Below are 16,744 nucleotides of genomic sequence, written 5' to 3' on the forward strand. Positions count from 1 at the left end.
AATTGTAGTTACAAACTTACAATGTTAATTCATGTCTTGAGCCGATGATATATCAGCGGATACTGATGTAGAATAGAACTAATTGTAGGTGTCACGAATATTCCATCCTAATTTCTCTGCCAAATGGAGGCGCTATTTTTATATTTTCCCCTTCAATGATGGAGAAGAAAAGCAATGTGAAGGGCTCAAGGGGGACAATGAGAACTGCAGCTTGGGGGAAATCCATGAGAGAAATGGTTGTGATGAATATATTGGAGAAGAGAAAGGTGGGTGCCTGATTGTCAATGGTGAAGATGAACTTGAAAGTGCAAAGAAACCAAGAACTTTCAGCATAAGCAGAGTAAACCAACTTCTACGCCAACTAGAAGGGAAGTTGTTGTCATACAAGGTTTTTGCACGGGACACAAAAGCTTCTAGAAGCATGTAAGTTACATATATATGTTACTGTATGCGGCATTGCCACATCCATATGTATATATTCTATGTATGTTACTGTATTTAGCATGACTAGAGTCATATGTATATGTTCTTTCTGTGATGATGATTAATTCTATATGACTACATGTCTTTGGATCTTTTTGTGTAAAAAGTGTGTGTACCCTTTTTAAAACTTAGAAATGGCTAAAGGTGTCTATGACACCAAATTTGAATTATCTGTCAACACAGGATGTAACTACTGTCACATAGGCTACTAATCTCAGAGTATCTTCAATAAACCTTTGCTTAGACATTGTTTAATTAGATGATTATTCCTCTTTCCTCCTTTATTGGCTGTTGATTCTTTTGTAATGCCAATGTCATGTGTATGTGTGCACGAAAATTAGAAAGAAGAAAAAATAATGGCAACTATGGTGGACTATGAGGTCATCTTTCACATGTTTGTGTGCCTGCTAATGTGTTCTTTTGTACTACTAGTGAGACTGAACACATCACGATACAGCTCAGACTACCTGAATTTTATCGGTTATGCACTTGATTCTGTTGAGTAGAACTCAGTTTACTGTGGACTTTCTAATTATCTGTCTCTCTGTCAGGGGTCCACCTACAGAATGTTTCATTTACCATGCTCGAGCTGCTGAAGGCAGATTACCCTTTCAGGAAGAGGTTTACTGCTATGCATTTTGTCGATTGTCATGATTCTTATATTCAATAATGCCTTGAATGAATTGGCTCATAATTCCAATATGTTTGTCCAATTTAATAATGCTTTGTTAAGTTTCGAGTTTGATAACTCCATTTCAGTTTTTGTTGCTCTTTATTTATTTGGTTTCTCTATTTCACTTTCGGGGAACTCTGAGCTTCTTTTAGTTTAATATTATTTGATATAGTTTTATACATTTTTAAAGGAACCTATAGAGGGTGGACCTTGGTGCAATGGTAAGGTTGCTCCATTGTGACCAAGTGGTCACAGGTTCGAGTCAGGAAACAGCCTCTCCGTGAAGCGGGGTTAAGGCTGTGTACATTATGACCCTCCCCAGACCCCGCAGTGGCGGGAGCCTCATGCATTGGGTACGCCCTGTTGTTTTTTTTTTTTAAAGGAAACCTATGGATCCTTTCTTTATATTTGCTTCATGATTGAGGTAATCTGATTTGGTTGATGTGTTTCTTTAGTTATGCATGACAAGGACTTCTGCATGCTAATAACATTACTTTCGTATATAGGTTAACTTGACAGGAACAAGGGTTATGTGTGTGGAGCTGGTTGCTAATCGCTTCTTGCGGAAGGTAATATACTTGTACTAATACATAAGTAGTTTTGCTTTGTTCTATGTGCTTCTATTTTCTACCAAGAGCTATATTTTTTACTTTTATTCTATTTCCCTTTTTTACTACACTTTTTCATTGCTCTCGTCTTAAATATCATTCAAATGCATGCGTTTTTAAGACCTTAGCAGTAGCACCAATAGGTGACAAAATGAGGGAAAGTTGTCAGTGAAGGTTTGATCATGTGCAAGAAAAATGCTCCAGCAGTGAGAATCAATATGATATGGGTTGAAGGTTCTAAGACAATGCAAAGTTGACTTGGACTTGCAATGCAATATCCCAGACATCAGCCTTATTGATGGATTATATGCCTGAAAAGAGCAGAACGTCTAGCAGGATTAGTTTCTTTAATGATATGATTCCTTTCTTTTATTGTCATTTTGGAAAGATTTGATGAAAGCTCTCAAGTGGGGGCACAACTGTTTCATTTTTCGAACTTTTTTAATAACAAATCATTTAATAAATAGTGGTAAAAATTAACAGAATAAAAATGAGTGGGGCCTCCAAGTTTACGCTAACTTCAATATTCTTTCAACCAAAATCTATCTATTCAAACATAGCGAAACATTAAGTCTCTCATATTTTCTTCTCATGCTTTGTCTTGTAAATGAAGGCCTTAGCCAAACTTCTTTTCTAGTTTATTAAGTTATTAATCAACTTTCTAGAATTATCCCACAAAGGTAGCTCAGTTTGTAAAGACCAACACCTCACTATTAAGAGGTCATGAGTCCAACACTCCTTGGGGTCTACCAATCCGACCCCCCTAAAAAAAAAAAAATCTAGAATTTGAAAATAGTTTAGGCTCTCTTTTCTATCATTTTTATATTTTTTTATGACCTATTTTAAAATAATCATTAATGAAAATCATTTTTGATAAAAAAATGAAAACCGTTTGGTAAACATTAGACATAATTGAGTATGGAATGAGAAACCATTTGGTAACTACGTATGTGTAGATAATTTTTATAATTTTTTTGATGAAATGGGCCCAAACAAGGGAAAATTGGCATTTTTCAAAGAAATTTGGCCCAAAGCCCATACTAAGTAGTGGGGTGAAGGAAGGGCTGAGGAGATTGGATTGCAACCGGATTTGATGGAATCAAGCTGCTTCAACTCTGGTTCCGAGCCCACATCCCTCGTCACAGTCTCACTATCTGGAGAGCTCTCTCCAACTGCCTCCCTGTTGGTGTACGATGTCTTGTATTCCATCGCAGTTTAATCCAGGGAGTACTGGTGCAGCATCTCGACAGGCAAGACGGCTGTCCCGCTAGTCGGTTAGAGGGCCGTGGGGGTTGCAAGGGGACGCAGCCCCTCGCTCGAATTTTTTATTTGAGGGCAATTGTGTACTTTCTGGATTAGTGTTTTTCGCTATATATTTGTAGCGATAGTTTCTTTCTCTGTAATGCAAGCAATACTGAGAGGTGTGAGGGACGAGCGCTGTAACCCTATTCTCCATTGATAGTGAAGTAGGATCTCATCTCACCTGGGACGTAGGCAATCTTGCCAAACCCCATAAATCTGTGTGCATTGCTTTTTCTTGTTTTCCCATTATCTTCTGCATCGTTTTAGGGTTGCGTTTCTACACTCCCCACTCAGTCTTTTCTCATATATTATCGTATCCCGGTTTCCCTTGCTTGCTACCTTTGCTGGGATGGCATCGAAGATACCAACCACCTCTTCTTCGAATGCCCCTTCTCCTCTCGTATCTGGAAGGATTTCCTTTCCAAGTGCTAGCCTGCCCGGAGATCCCCCATCCCCCTTCAGAGAGAATGGCTTTGGATTGATATGACCTTTTCAGGGAAATCTACTTGTGACACTACTGGCAAGCTTGATTTTGGCAGTACGATCTCTCATATTTGGATGGAGCATAATCTCCTTAAATGCTCCCCCAACACTAGGTCTTTGGACATGATTTGGAAGGCCATCTACTTTGACGTGTCCTCCAAACTCGGAACCCTCCCCCATAAGCCTGTTGTTGACTCCCCAAGGAATAGGCTCATTGTTGTTTCCTGGGGTCTCCCTCATTGCATTATGCCTTCCCCCAACCTTGCCCCCTTGGGTTGTATCATTCAGCCTTTTGGTCTTGTATATCCCTGCTTTTTTTTTCTTTTGTTTTTTATATTTCCTATTCATCCGAAAAAAAAAAAGGGTGAAGAGATGCCCCTTCACCCGTATTCCTTCCCAATTCCTTCCAATTGCCCCTTTGTAAAATTAGAAGTGTAACCCAACACCCGCCCTTTGCTACTCTTGATTTTGCAAGGTCTTGAATCGGGTGAAGCAGGCTTCAAAAGCAGATAATCTCTCGGCCTGGTTTCAGTATCTTGATCGATAAGAAAAGCGGAAGATCCAATTGTTGAAACCCTCGAAGAGCTGCTCCATGATGTCAAATAGAGTAACAAAGGATAGATCATCAACCAAAACCAAACTCGTACTTCAAAATGGAAGAGTAAAAACTGGGTCAAATTGTCATTTCAGTACCCCAAATTCCCAAAAGACCTTGTTTTTTTAGCTATTAGAGCACTTGTTCATTAGAGTTGATCACATTTTGAAGGAAAAACAGTTTTAGCCATAATAGAAAGATATGTCTAGACCTCATTATGGATTTTGTATCAATTTTGATTTTTTTTTTTAAAATAGACATAGTGTCCATAAAAGATACCAAACATGCACAAAAACATTTTTGTGCAAGAAAAACTAAAATAAAAATGATACTGAAGAGAGCCTTAGTCATTGCTAGTTTCAGGTTTTGAGCTTTTGTTCTATTGCTTTGTCATACATGATTTCTATGAAGTGGAGGTAAATTGTGGATTCTAGTTACTCTGAAAGTTTTACCTAAAGGGATTGATGTGGAAAACCTTCCTCATTTTGGCTGTGGTGGATATGGTATTGAGTGGAGCATATCTACTCTACTCAACTAAGCCCTTTCTTAGCTATATGAGGTTGGCCAGAATGATCTCGTGTTGCCATTTCAACTTTATTAAGAGCTAGTTGGAACCCTAGTTTATGCATATCTTTTCTCACTACTTCTCTTGAAGTCATTTTAGGCATATCATCGCTCATTTTAACTCCTCCAATTTGAATCATAGCACTCCTCACTGGTGGAGCACACCAAGAAGCAACATAAGTGCTATGAGCATGAGTTGAATGAAGGTTTTTTTTTTTTTTGTTAGTGCACTACTTTCGAGAGACACTTATGGGTTGTGTTACTAGCATGAATGCTTGAATGATCTAACTGATCACATAAGTCCTTTATTTATAATAAGCAAATAAGAAGGAAAATTACAAGTATGCCCCCCCTCGATCGACCCTCATTAAATAGGGTCGGTGGAAGGGGGCAAAGGCCAATATGCCCCACATTACTTAACTACATATTCTAGCACTCCCCCTTAAGTTGATGTATAGATATCACACATGCCCAAGTTGACTAAACAATGATGAAACACCTTCTTAACTAACCCTATGTGAACAGATTAGCTAACTGATCACCAGACTTCACAAAGGGAACACAAATCAAACCAGCATCTAACTTCTTTTTGATGAAATGTCCATCGATCTCCACATGTTTGGTACGGTCATAATGTATTGGATTTTGAGTAATACTGATAGCAACCTTGTTATTACAGTAGAGCATCATAGGAAGACGAATAGGTACACTAATATCATCTAATAGTGTGCGTAACCACAACAACTCACAAATCCCCAGTGCCATAGCACGAAACTTTGCTTTAGCACTATATCTAGCCACCACATTCTGCTTCTTGTTGCACCAAGTGACAAGATTTCCACACTAAAAAAGTACAATAACCTGAGATGGATTTTTTGTCAGGTGAACCAGCCCCATCAGCATCTGTATAAGCTTCAACTCTGAGATGATCATGAGGGGATAAAAGGATCCCTTCCTTTAAGCTGACTTTGTGTATGTCAAGATACACGGAATTACCCCCATATGGGAGGAATAGAGATAATGCATAAACGGACTCACTAAACAAACAGTCACAACAATATCAGGCCGCGTATGAGAGACATATATCAGTTGTCCTACCACCCTTTGGTAACGGCCTTTGTTAACCGGTTCACCCTCTTATCCCTTGGGCTGGGTACTATCTTCCATAAGAGTATCAGAAGGATGACAACCCAACAAACCTGTCTCGGGCAATAGATCAAGGATGTACTTCCTCTGAGAAAGAAAGATGCCTTTGGAAGACTTGGCTACTTCAATCTCAAAAAAGTACCTTAGCGTTCCAAAATCCTTTATCTTAAACTCTCGGCCTAGAAAGCCCTTGAGACGACCAATCTCAGCGCTATTATTTCCTGTCACCACGATGTCATCCACATAGACAAAGAGCATAATGACTCTGTCGCCAAACCTCTTTATGAACAAAGTGTGATTATCATTACTTTGCTTATACCCCACAACGGTCATCATCGCCTTGTGAAATCTACCAAACCATCCTTGAGGTGAATGTTTCAACCCATTGAGAGCACGCTTCAATTTATAGATCTTGCCTAGAGTTCCCTTGTTAGAGAATCCTAGTAGAATATCCATGTATACTTCCTCATTTAGCTCTCCACGGAGGAAAGCATTCTTTACATCGACTTGTTGGAGATCCCACCTTAGATTAATGCACATGAGAGTAAAACTTGGACAAAAGTTAGTTTGGCGACCGATGCAAATTTCTCTTGGTAGTCGATTTGTTAAGTTTGTCTCGAATTCTTAATCCGTTTTGAAGATTGACCCGCTCCGATATATTTTGGTGGCGACCTGAATGGGAAGTTTTCTGAGATCCGTGATGGAAGCAAAGGGGTTGGACCGATAGGTTCGACCAGATTGACCGCGACCCGATGGGTCGACTAGAGACTTGGAGTATATATAACATACTAGTATCTTGTTGAGCAAGTCATTATAATTTGGGGGTTTTTCGAGCTAGGGTTTCATCGAAATTTTTTTTGCTGTTGCTTAGGTGTAATCTCTCTTTTGCATAGTGATACATCTTCGCCCGAGGACGTAGCGCACCACACCGGTGTATAAACCTCGTTAAATCTCTGTATTGTACAGATCTATTATCTATTTATTTTCGTATTTTTCTCGGTGTTTTATCTAACAAACTGGTATCAGAGCTTTGGGTTACTTCGATCCATAGCTTCAATAAAATACGATATTGATAGGTTCTACGACAACATTAGTTTTTGTTTATGGTAGGTTTGAATGATGACTGTTCTTACACAGTAGGGGTTGAAGAAAACCCTATTTGGGAAGGCGAAAAAACCTGCAACTATGTCCGATGATGATTGGAACGAGTTGGATGATAAAACCCTTTCAGCTATTCAGTTATGTCTTTCGAATGATGTTCTACAAGAAGTTCTCTTAGAGAAAACGACTGCAGGGTTATAGGTGAAGTTAGAGAATCTCTACCTCACCAAATCCCTCACCAATAGGTTGAGATTGAAGAAGCAACTGTATACCCTTCTTATGGGTTAAGGTACTTCTATTAAATCTCACATATCTGAGTTTAATTCTATTGTTACTGATTTGCAAAGGATGTACGTTAAAATAGGCGATGAGGTTTTAGCCCTATTATTGTTATGTTCTCTGCCTCCATCATATAAGCATTTTAGGGATATCATGATTTATGGTAGAGAGACAATCTCTGTTGAGGATGTCAAAACGAATCTGCTAAGCAAGCAGAAGATTAATGATGAGTTGATGTTTGTCAATAGTGTTGGGTTGGTATCTCAATGGAGAACAAATAAAAGGGGTTCAAATGGTGACAAAAAGAAGGTTAGATCAAAATCTAAGCACAAGAATTTGACCTACAATTACTCTAAGAAAAAGGGGCATATTAAATTGAATGTTATAAGCTTTTAAATAAGTAGAAAGTAGGTGGTGCCCAAAATTAACAGAAGAGAGATAATTCTGTAAAAGCTAGTATTGCTGAAGTTGAGACTTGAGAGTGAGTCTGATATGCTTTTGGTGACTGATGTCAGAGTCGGATCACAAGATGAATAGATTCTTGACTATGGTTGTTTCTACCACATGTGTCCCAATCGTGAATGGTTCTCCACATACGAATCAGTTCGAGGTGGAGTTGTGTTGATGGGAAATAATGCCTCTTGTAGGACTATTAGAATGAAAGCGATCAGGATCAAGATGTATGATGGCATTGTCAGAACCTTATCTAATGTTAGACATGTCCCTGATTTGAAGAAGAATCTCATCAGTTTAGGAACTTTTGATTCAAATGGGTGCAAATATACAGTTGAAGGTGGAGTCGTGAAAATTAGCAGGGGTGTTCTCTTGTTGATGAAAGGAATTAAGGTTGGCAGTTTGTATATGTTGCAGGGTACTACAATCACTGGGTCTATTGCACCAGCTTCATCATCTATGTTTGAATTAGATGTCACCAAGGATTAAAGTATCGGTATCAGTCGCTGTATCGGTCAGCCAAAATTAAGATACGTATCGAAAGGTATCGTATCGTATCGGAGATACGCTAAGATACGCTAAAGATACACACATAAATAGATAGGAAACATTTTTTAAACACTTTTGCATAAAAAATTTGTTAAAAAAAGCTATTGATAACATGTATTATGCATAAACACTAAATTGAGGGTATCGCACTAAGAATTTAAGGTTTGTAGTTGTCCCATAAATGTAAAATCCTTGTTCACAACCTTGATTTCCACTTTAGTTAGAGAGAAATATGACTGGTAGCAACTTTGGAACAAAAACCCCTCAAAAAATCGTATTTTTCTGAAAAATTACCCATATTGGCCATTATATGACCGTAGCGCACTGTATCGGTACATACCGATATTCACCGATACGTACCGATACTCACCAATTTGTACCGATCAATACATACCGATACTCATTGATACGTACATTTCACCTCGATTTTATATTTTCCATAAAGTCGTATCGGTGCATATCGTATCGTATCGTATCGATGTGTATCCGTGGTGTATTGATGCATATCGGTATGTGTCGTAGGATATATATCGATACAAAAGGATTTAAAAAATTCAATGTATCGTAGCAGTGTGTATCGTATCGCCGGGCTAAATTTAAGATATGTATCGGAGGGTATCGTATCGGTTTCGGAGATACTTTAACCCATGGATGTCACAAATTATTGCATATGAGGTTAGGCCATATGAGTGAAAGAGGGATAGCATCACTAAGTAAAAGGGGTTTGTTGTGTGATCAGAGTACAGGCAAAATGGAGTTCTGTGAGCATTATGTGTTTGGGAAGTGGAGGAGAGTCAGTTTCAGTACTGCTATTCACAAGATTAAGAGAACTTTGGACTACATTCATTTAGACCTATGGGGCCCTCCAGGGTTGCTTCAAAAGGGGCTGGTGCAAGGTACTTGCTTACTTTCATTGATGATTTCTCTAGGAAGGTTTGGGTATATTTCTTGAAGCACAAAAATAAAGTATTTGTCACTTTCAAACAGTAGAAGGATTTGCTTGAGAAACAGAGCGAGAAACAAATTAAGAGGTTGAGAACCGATAATGGCCTAGAGTTCTGTGAGGGTGACTTTAATGAGTTTTGCAAAAATGAAGGTATTGTAAGACACCATACAGTTGTTAAAACACCCCAATAGAATGGAGTGGTAAGCGTATGAATAGAACCTTGTCAGAAAAGGCAAGGTGTATATTATCAAATGTAGGATTGGACAAGGAGTTTTGGGTAGAAGCAGTTAACACAACAACCTTGTTGGTGAATCGATCTCCTTGCACAGCTATTGAATGCAAGACTCCAGAGGAAGTTTGGTTAGGTAAGCCTACAGACTACTCTAATTTAAAAGTATTTGGATGTCCTGTTTATTCATGTGTAAATGAAGGGAAGTTGGAACCTAGGGCCAAGAAATACATTTTTCTTGAGTATGGATCTAGAGTGAAAGGATACAGGTTGTGGTGTCCTTATCCAAAGTCTCCAAAATTTCTTATTAGCAGAGATGTTACTTTTGATGAATCTGCTATGTTGCATCCTAGGAAAGAAGCTCCTGTTCATTGTGATGAAGGTTAAGAAAAATCTAGAGAGAAGGTGGAGTTTGAAATTGGTGGTTCATCTTCAAACAAAGGACAATCTACTTCAGTTCAACTGCCTACTTTTACTGAAGGAGATCATGTTCAAGGGAATCAAGAAGAGCGGTACAACATTGCCAGGGATAGACCAAGGAGGAATATTAGTCAACCACAAAAGTATGGGCATACTGAATTTGTTGCTTATGCATTGTCTGTTGCAGTTACAATTGAAAATAGTGAGCTTGCAACATATTCTGAAGCTATTACTTCAGTTGATTCTACAAAATGGTTGGTTGCCATGAATGAGGAGATGGAATTTCTTCATAAAAATCATCGGGAGCTTGCCAAGCCGAGAACAGGGAAGAAAATTGTTGGCTGCAAATGGGTCTTAAAGAAGAAGGAATTTACCTCAGGTGTTGAAGATGTTAGGTACAAGGCACGGTTGGTTGCAAAGGGCTACAGATATATATAAGGAATTGATTTTAATGATATTTTCTCACTAGTTGTTAAGCATAGTTCTATTCGTGTCCTACTTGCTTTAGTTGCTATGCATGATTTGGAATTGGAGCAACTTGATGTGAAAACTATATTCTTGTATGGTGAACTAGAACAGATTTATATGCATCAACCTAAAGGGTTTGTTATTGAAGGTAAGGAGGACCATGAATATTTGTTGATGAAGTCCTTATATAGTTTGAAACAGTCTCCTAGACAGTGGTATAAAAGGTTTGATTCAGTTATGGCTAGTTTTGGATACTGCAGGTGTCAATATGACTATTGCGTTTATTTTAGAAAGCTCTCTGATGGGTCATTCATATATTTGTTACTTTATGTTGATGATATGTTAATTGCAGCAAAAGACATGAATGACGTCAACAGGTTGAAGGAACAATTAAGTTCTGAATTTGAGATGAAAGAATTGGGGGCAGCAAAGAACATCCTTAGTATGGAGATCAAGAGAGATAGAAAAGCAGGGAAGCTGTGGCTATCTCAATAGAAGTAGACTGAAAAGGTATTGAATCGTTTTGGCATGAAAGATGCCAAACCTGTAAGCACTCCTAGTGCATCTCATTTTAGACTTTCAGCTGCTCTATCACCTTAGACAGATGAAGAGATGGAGTACATGTCACGTGTTCCATAATCTAGTGTAGTTGGATCCATTATGTATGCTATGATTTGCACTCATCCTGACATTTCACAAGCTGTTAGTGTGGTGAGCAGATACTTGTTATATCCAGGTAAAGCTTATTGGGAAGTAGTAAAGTGGATACTTAGGTACTTGGAAGGGACCTCTGGTGTTTGTTTGGAGTTTGGGAGGAATGGTGATAGTTTATCTGGTTATGTTGATTCAGATTACGCAGGTGATCTTCACAAGAGGAGGTCACAGGCTATGTATTTACTCTTGGAGGAGGTATAGTTAGTTGGAAAGCTACTTTATAGGCTATAGTTGCATTATCTACTACTGAAGCAGAGAATAATGGCAGTGACTGAGGCAATCAAAGAAGCTATTTGGCTTAGAGGTTTGTTGGGAGAACTCAGCATGGATCATGGGTGACTGTTGTCCATTATGATAGCCAGAGTGCTATTCACTTGACTAAAGATCCGATGTATCATGAGAGGACGAAGCACATTGATGTTCGGTATCATTTCATTAAAGAGATAATTGCTCAAGGTAATATTCAAGTGTTGAAGATTGGTACTAAAGATAATCTAGCTGATATGTTGACTAAGCCTTTGTATGTTCGTAAGTTTGAGTATTGCTTAAACTTAATTGGCATTTTCCGTCTTTGAGTTCAGCCCTTTGGTGGGCTATTGGAGAAGATGGAGATTTTAGCTATTTGTTCGTTTGTTGGAGGAGAATTCAAGCCAAGGTGTCGATTTGTTAAGTTTATCTCGAATTCTTGATCCGTTTTAAAGATTGACCCGCTCCAACATATTTTGGTGGCGACCCAAATGGGAAGTTTTCTGAGATCTGTGATGGAAGTAGACCCGCGACTTGGAGTATATTGTCACACCCTGCCTCAAATTTGGCCAAGGCATTCAGCACTGGTTACCCACATCCAATCAACCTAACCCTCAAGGATCACAGATGCAGTACCTTAATTTTAGAAATGCCATCAAGATCACAACTAAGATCAGAGTATGCTAAGATCATATAAATAACACTGGTGATGTGTTAAAATGATAAATTACAAATACCAGTTTCATTTGTTAACAATCCACATGTTTAATATTTACAATCTTAAACATACCTTCAATATATACATCAACAGAAATAACTGAATAATAGTAGTGAAATCCATTAGCAACCCGGTGTCTCGTAGACACAAGCCTCACAACCGCTATTGAAGTCCAATCCTGCCTCAGCACCGGTTCCACCATTGAAAAAGAGTAATCAATGAGGGGTGAGCATGTAAGCACACAACATCATGACACCAACACACTCACAGTAATATCCACAGATGCAGAACGACAATCCATTTTAATTATGAATATCCATTCTAGTTACTAAGTCTCAATATGTATAGGTATAAGTGCTATAAGCAGCGTAGATGGTATCCCCTTCCCAGTATGTCGGGCCTCAGAGATACAAGCTAGCTACAAGCAGGAGTCAGCCAGTCCCGGAAAGAACCTCAGTCCCTTAGCTAACCCCTAATTTGTAACCCCTCACAGCAATGGCCCCGGAATCCCACATCGTCATCGGTCTCTCATGCTGTCCGACAGCCATGTGTACAGTACGTCGTACCATGCTATGCCCTTTCAGGATACAATACGTTGTATCCGGGTGTGGTAGTCCTCCACGACCTACCACCGAGTGGGATTAGCCAATACCTTACCCCTATTGGCAAGGGGTAATAACACTGGGATGTGATCTTAACCATATGCATCTACATGCATCCATAGCATTCCATAACATCCAATCACACATCCGTGGTTACAACTGTAACACTGAACTCTGAGCCAACGCTACCGGAAAGAACCTCGGCCACACTGTGCTTCAGACCGTCAATATTACAACCATCAACACAACTATCATACTATGCATCCACAAAATCTCGATCATATCAAAGTCGGTAAAATTATGCTACCGTTGAAATATATAGTTTTATATAAAATAAATCCATAGCACAATGTTCATCACATTGTAGACACGTAACCCTAAAACAATGTAGTAGATAATGGAAAAATAGAACAAACACTGCACACAGATTTACGAGGTTTGGCAAGGTTGCCTATGTCCTCGGTGAGATGAGGTCTTGCTTCACTATCAATGGAGAATAAGGTTACAGCGCTCGTCCCTCACACCTCTCAGTATTGTTTGCATTACAAAGAAAGAAACCCTCACTATGAATATATAGCGAAAAACCCTAAACCAGAAAGTACAAAACTGCCCTCAAATAAAAAAGACATCGTACACCAACAATCTATGATCCAATCGAGGCGCCTGCACCAGTACTCCTTGGATTAAACTGTGACGGAATACAAGTCATTGTACACCAACAATCTCTGCCTTGGTTTGAATTCTGTCGATCCTCCTATAAAGATAACCTGTAGATGTTTTAAGGTACAAACCCAATAATGAGTAATATTAATCAAGTCCAAACAGGACTCGAACTTCTTTGTAGTAACTGGCTTGGTAAACATATCTGCATGATTGAGATCTGTATGAATTTTTCTCAGGTGAATACTGCCTTCTGACACGAGCTCCCTCATCTTGTGAAATCTCACATCAATATGCTTTGTCCTTGCATGAAACACCTGATTCTTTATAAGATGTATGATACTCTAATTGTCACAATGTAACACTGTACCTCTTTGCTCCAACCTCAACTCACAAACCAGTCCAGCCAACTAGACTCCTTCCTTGGCAGCCTCAACTGCCGCCATGTACTCTGCCTCGATAGTGGACAATGCAACTGTAGACTAAAGCATCGCCCTCCATGATATAGGTCCACCAGCCAATGTAAATACATACCCTGCAATAGACCTCCTTTTGTGTAAATCACCATCATAGTCAGAATCAACATAACCCGTTAACTTTGTGGAACTTCTCTTACCACTGAACATAACACCTATATCTTTAGTCTTGCTCAAATATCTGAAGATCCACTTAATTGCATTCCAATGCTCCTTCCCTAGATTACTCATGTATCTGCTAACAACACTAACTGTATGAGACAAATCCGGCCTGCTACAAACCATAGCATACATGAGACTCCCAACTGCGCTAGCATAGCCTCCTTATATGTTGTAGGGCATTCCCTTTCAGATAACTTGAAGTGGCTAGCTAACGGAGTGCTAACCGGCTTAGCCTTTTCCATGTTGAAGCGCTCTAACACCTTTTCAATATACCTCTTCTGAGTTAACCAAAGTTTACCTGCATTTCTATCTCTAAGGACTTCCACACCAAGGATCTTCTTAGCAGCACTAATATCCTTCATCCCAAATTCAGCACTCAACAAAGACTTCAAAGAGACTATATCATATTTGTTCTTTGCAGCAATGATCATGTCATCAACATAAAGCATCAACAAAATAATGGAATTATCACTTGACACTTTATAATAAACACAACTATCATACTCACTTCTTGTGTAGCCAATCTTCATCATGTGTGAATCAAAGCGCTTATACCACTTCCTGGGAGATTGCTTAAGACCATAAAACGACCTCTTAAGCAGACAAATATGATCTTCCTTTCCCTGTACCTTAAAACCTTCAGGCTACTCCATGTAAATCTGTTCCTCCAGGTCACCATGAAGAAATGCAGTCTTCACATCAAGCTATTCAAGCTCCAAATCATACATGACCACCAAAGCAAGTAGTACTTGGATCAAAGTGTGTTTCACCATTGGAGAATATTTCATTGTAGTCTATCCCCTGTTTCTGTGCATAGCCCTTGGCTACAAGTCTGGCCTTATACCTTTCACGCTCCTCATATGCTGCCTCTTTCTTACGAAAGACCCATTTACACCTAATGATTTTTCTTCCCTTGGGTTTTTCCACCATCTCCCAAGTCTTGTTCTTCTGCAGAGACTTCATTTCCTCCATCATAGGTGCCATCCATTTATTATGCTGTGCATCACTCAAAACATCATGGTAGGAAGATGGATCACTTGTACCTACGGTGAGGGCATAGGTAACCATTTCCTCAAACCCATATCTCACAGGTGCTTTGTTAGTACACTTCCCTCTACCCTTTGCCACAGTATAGGGAACTTCTACTGCTTCATGTTGTCCTGGTAAGTCACTGGATGACTCATTCTCTTGTTGTTTCTGACTCACCTAACTCCACCTGCACAATAGAATCTTCTTTATTTTCATCTATTGCTTGTGAATTGCAATTTGACTTCACCATATAAGACTCATCAAACACGTCCCTGCTAACCACAACTTTTTGCGAACTTGGATCCCACAACTTGAATCCCTTTCTTAAAACCAAGAAAGATACACTGCTTAGACTTTGAGTCTAACTTGGAACGTTGCTCACTCTCAACATGCGCATAGGCTGAACAACCAAATATTTTTAGATAAAATAGTCTACTGGTTTTCTTGTCCATACCTCTTCGGGAATTTTGCAATCAATAGCCTTTGATGGAGATCTGTTGGTGAGGAAATATGTCATATTCACCGCTTCTGCCTAAAATGTCTTGCTTAACCTTGCAGTCAGCCTCATACTCCGAGCTCTTTTTAGAAGTGTTCTGTTCATCTTTTCAGTTACACCATTTTGTTGTGGTGTCTTTAGAACCGTGAAGTGATGTGTAATCCCTTCAGTTTTGCACAATTCTAGAAACGGCTTGTACATGTACTCTCCTCCATTATCTATTCTCAAGTACTTAATTTTCTTTCCTGTCTTCCCTTCTACCTTAGCTTTCAATTCCTTAAATTTAGTGAACACCTCACTTTTATGCTTCATGAAGTAGATCCAAACTTTCCTTTAGCAATCATCAACAAAGGTCATGAAGTATTCTGCCCCACCTTTAGATTTTGTTGTTGTAAGACCCCATACATCGTTGTGTACATAATCAAGCACTCCTTTACTCTTATGTTTTGCAGTTTTAAAACTAACCTTGCACAGTTTCCCGAAACACAATACTTGCAAAAGTTCAGGGCCCGTTTGATAACGTTTCAAGAAACGCGTTTCTGCCGTTTCTGTTTCCAGAAACAACAGAAACGGAGCTAAAAACGTTTGATAAAACTGTTTCGTTTCACTTATTTTTAAAAATAGAAATAGAAATTTTTACTTATTTATGGTTCAAGAAACGACCCAGGCGAAACAAGTGTTTCGCCATTTCTGGAAACAACTTGTGGTAATTCTTTCACTGGTTACCATCGACTTCTAAAAACATGACTTATCAAACACTTTCAATTTCGTTTCTGTTTCTAGAAACGGAAATTTATGTTTCTGCCGTTTCTTGAAACAGAAACGACAGAAACGTTATCAAACAGGCCCTCAGTTTACAACTTTTCACTCCCTTCAACAGTTTCCTTTTATGAAGCTCATCAATCCCCTTTCTCCCATATGCCCTAGCCGCATATGCCACAGGTAAGTAACATCTGTATCAGATCCTGCATCTGTATTCACAGATGTTCCACCTGTAATAGTATTCCCTATGAGTCTTTATAGGTTTCTTGCTAGTTGTCCCTTCATGACAACCATAACACCTTTAATAACTTTGAGAGCTCCACCTTCTGCTACGTACTTGTAGCCATTTGAGTCAAGTGCCCCCAAAGATACTTAGTTTTTCCTTAATTCTGGTACATGTCTCACATCTACTAAAGTTCTTACTTTCCCATCAAATATCTTGATTTTAATAGTGTCTATCCTAATGGTCTTACACACAGCATCATTCCCCATTAGGACAGACCTACCATTATATAGTTGATATGTATTAAACCAATCCTTATGTGAACACATGTCATATGAACATCCTGAATCTAAAATC

The 16,744-nt window shown here is 38.9% G+C and overlaps 1 protein-coding gene across 2 annotated transcripts in view; it reads left to right on the forward strand.

Annotated features, from left to right (window-relative positions):
* The window catches only part of LOC122063527 (tRNA pseudouridine synthase A), a 69,736-nt gene that overhangs the window by 30,050 nt on the left and 22,942 nt on the right, over positions 1-16,744 (forward strand). For both annotated transcript variants that reach the window (XM_042627226.1, XM_042627227.1), the window contains exons 6-8: positions 89-423; positions 1,035-1,104; positions 1,663-1,725. In XM_042627226.1, coding sequence (XP_042483160.1) covers positions 89-423; positions 1,035-1,104; positions 1,663-1,725 — 468 coding nt within the window. The remainder of the gene's footprint in view (positions 1-88; positions 424-1,034; positions 1,105-1,662; positions 1,726-16,744) is intronic.

This window comes from Macadamia integrifolia, unplaced genomic scaffold (assembly GCF_013358625.1).
Source record: "Macadamia integrifolia cultivar HAES 741 unplaced genomic scaffold, SCU_Mint_v3 scaffold135, whole genome shotgun sequence".
NCBI lineage: Eukaryota > Viridiplantae > Streptophyta > Magnoliopsida > Proteales > Proteaceae > Macadamia > Macadamia integrifolia.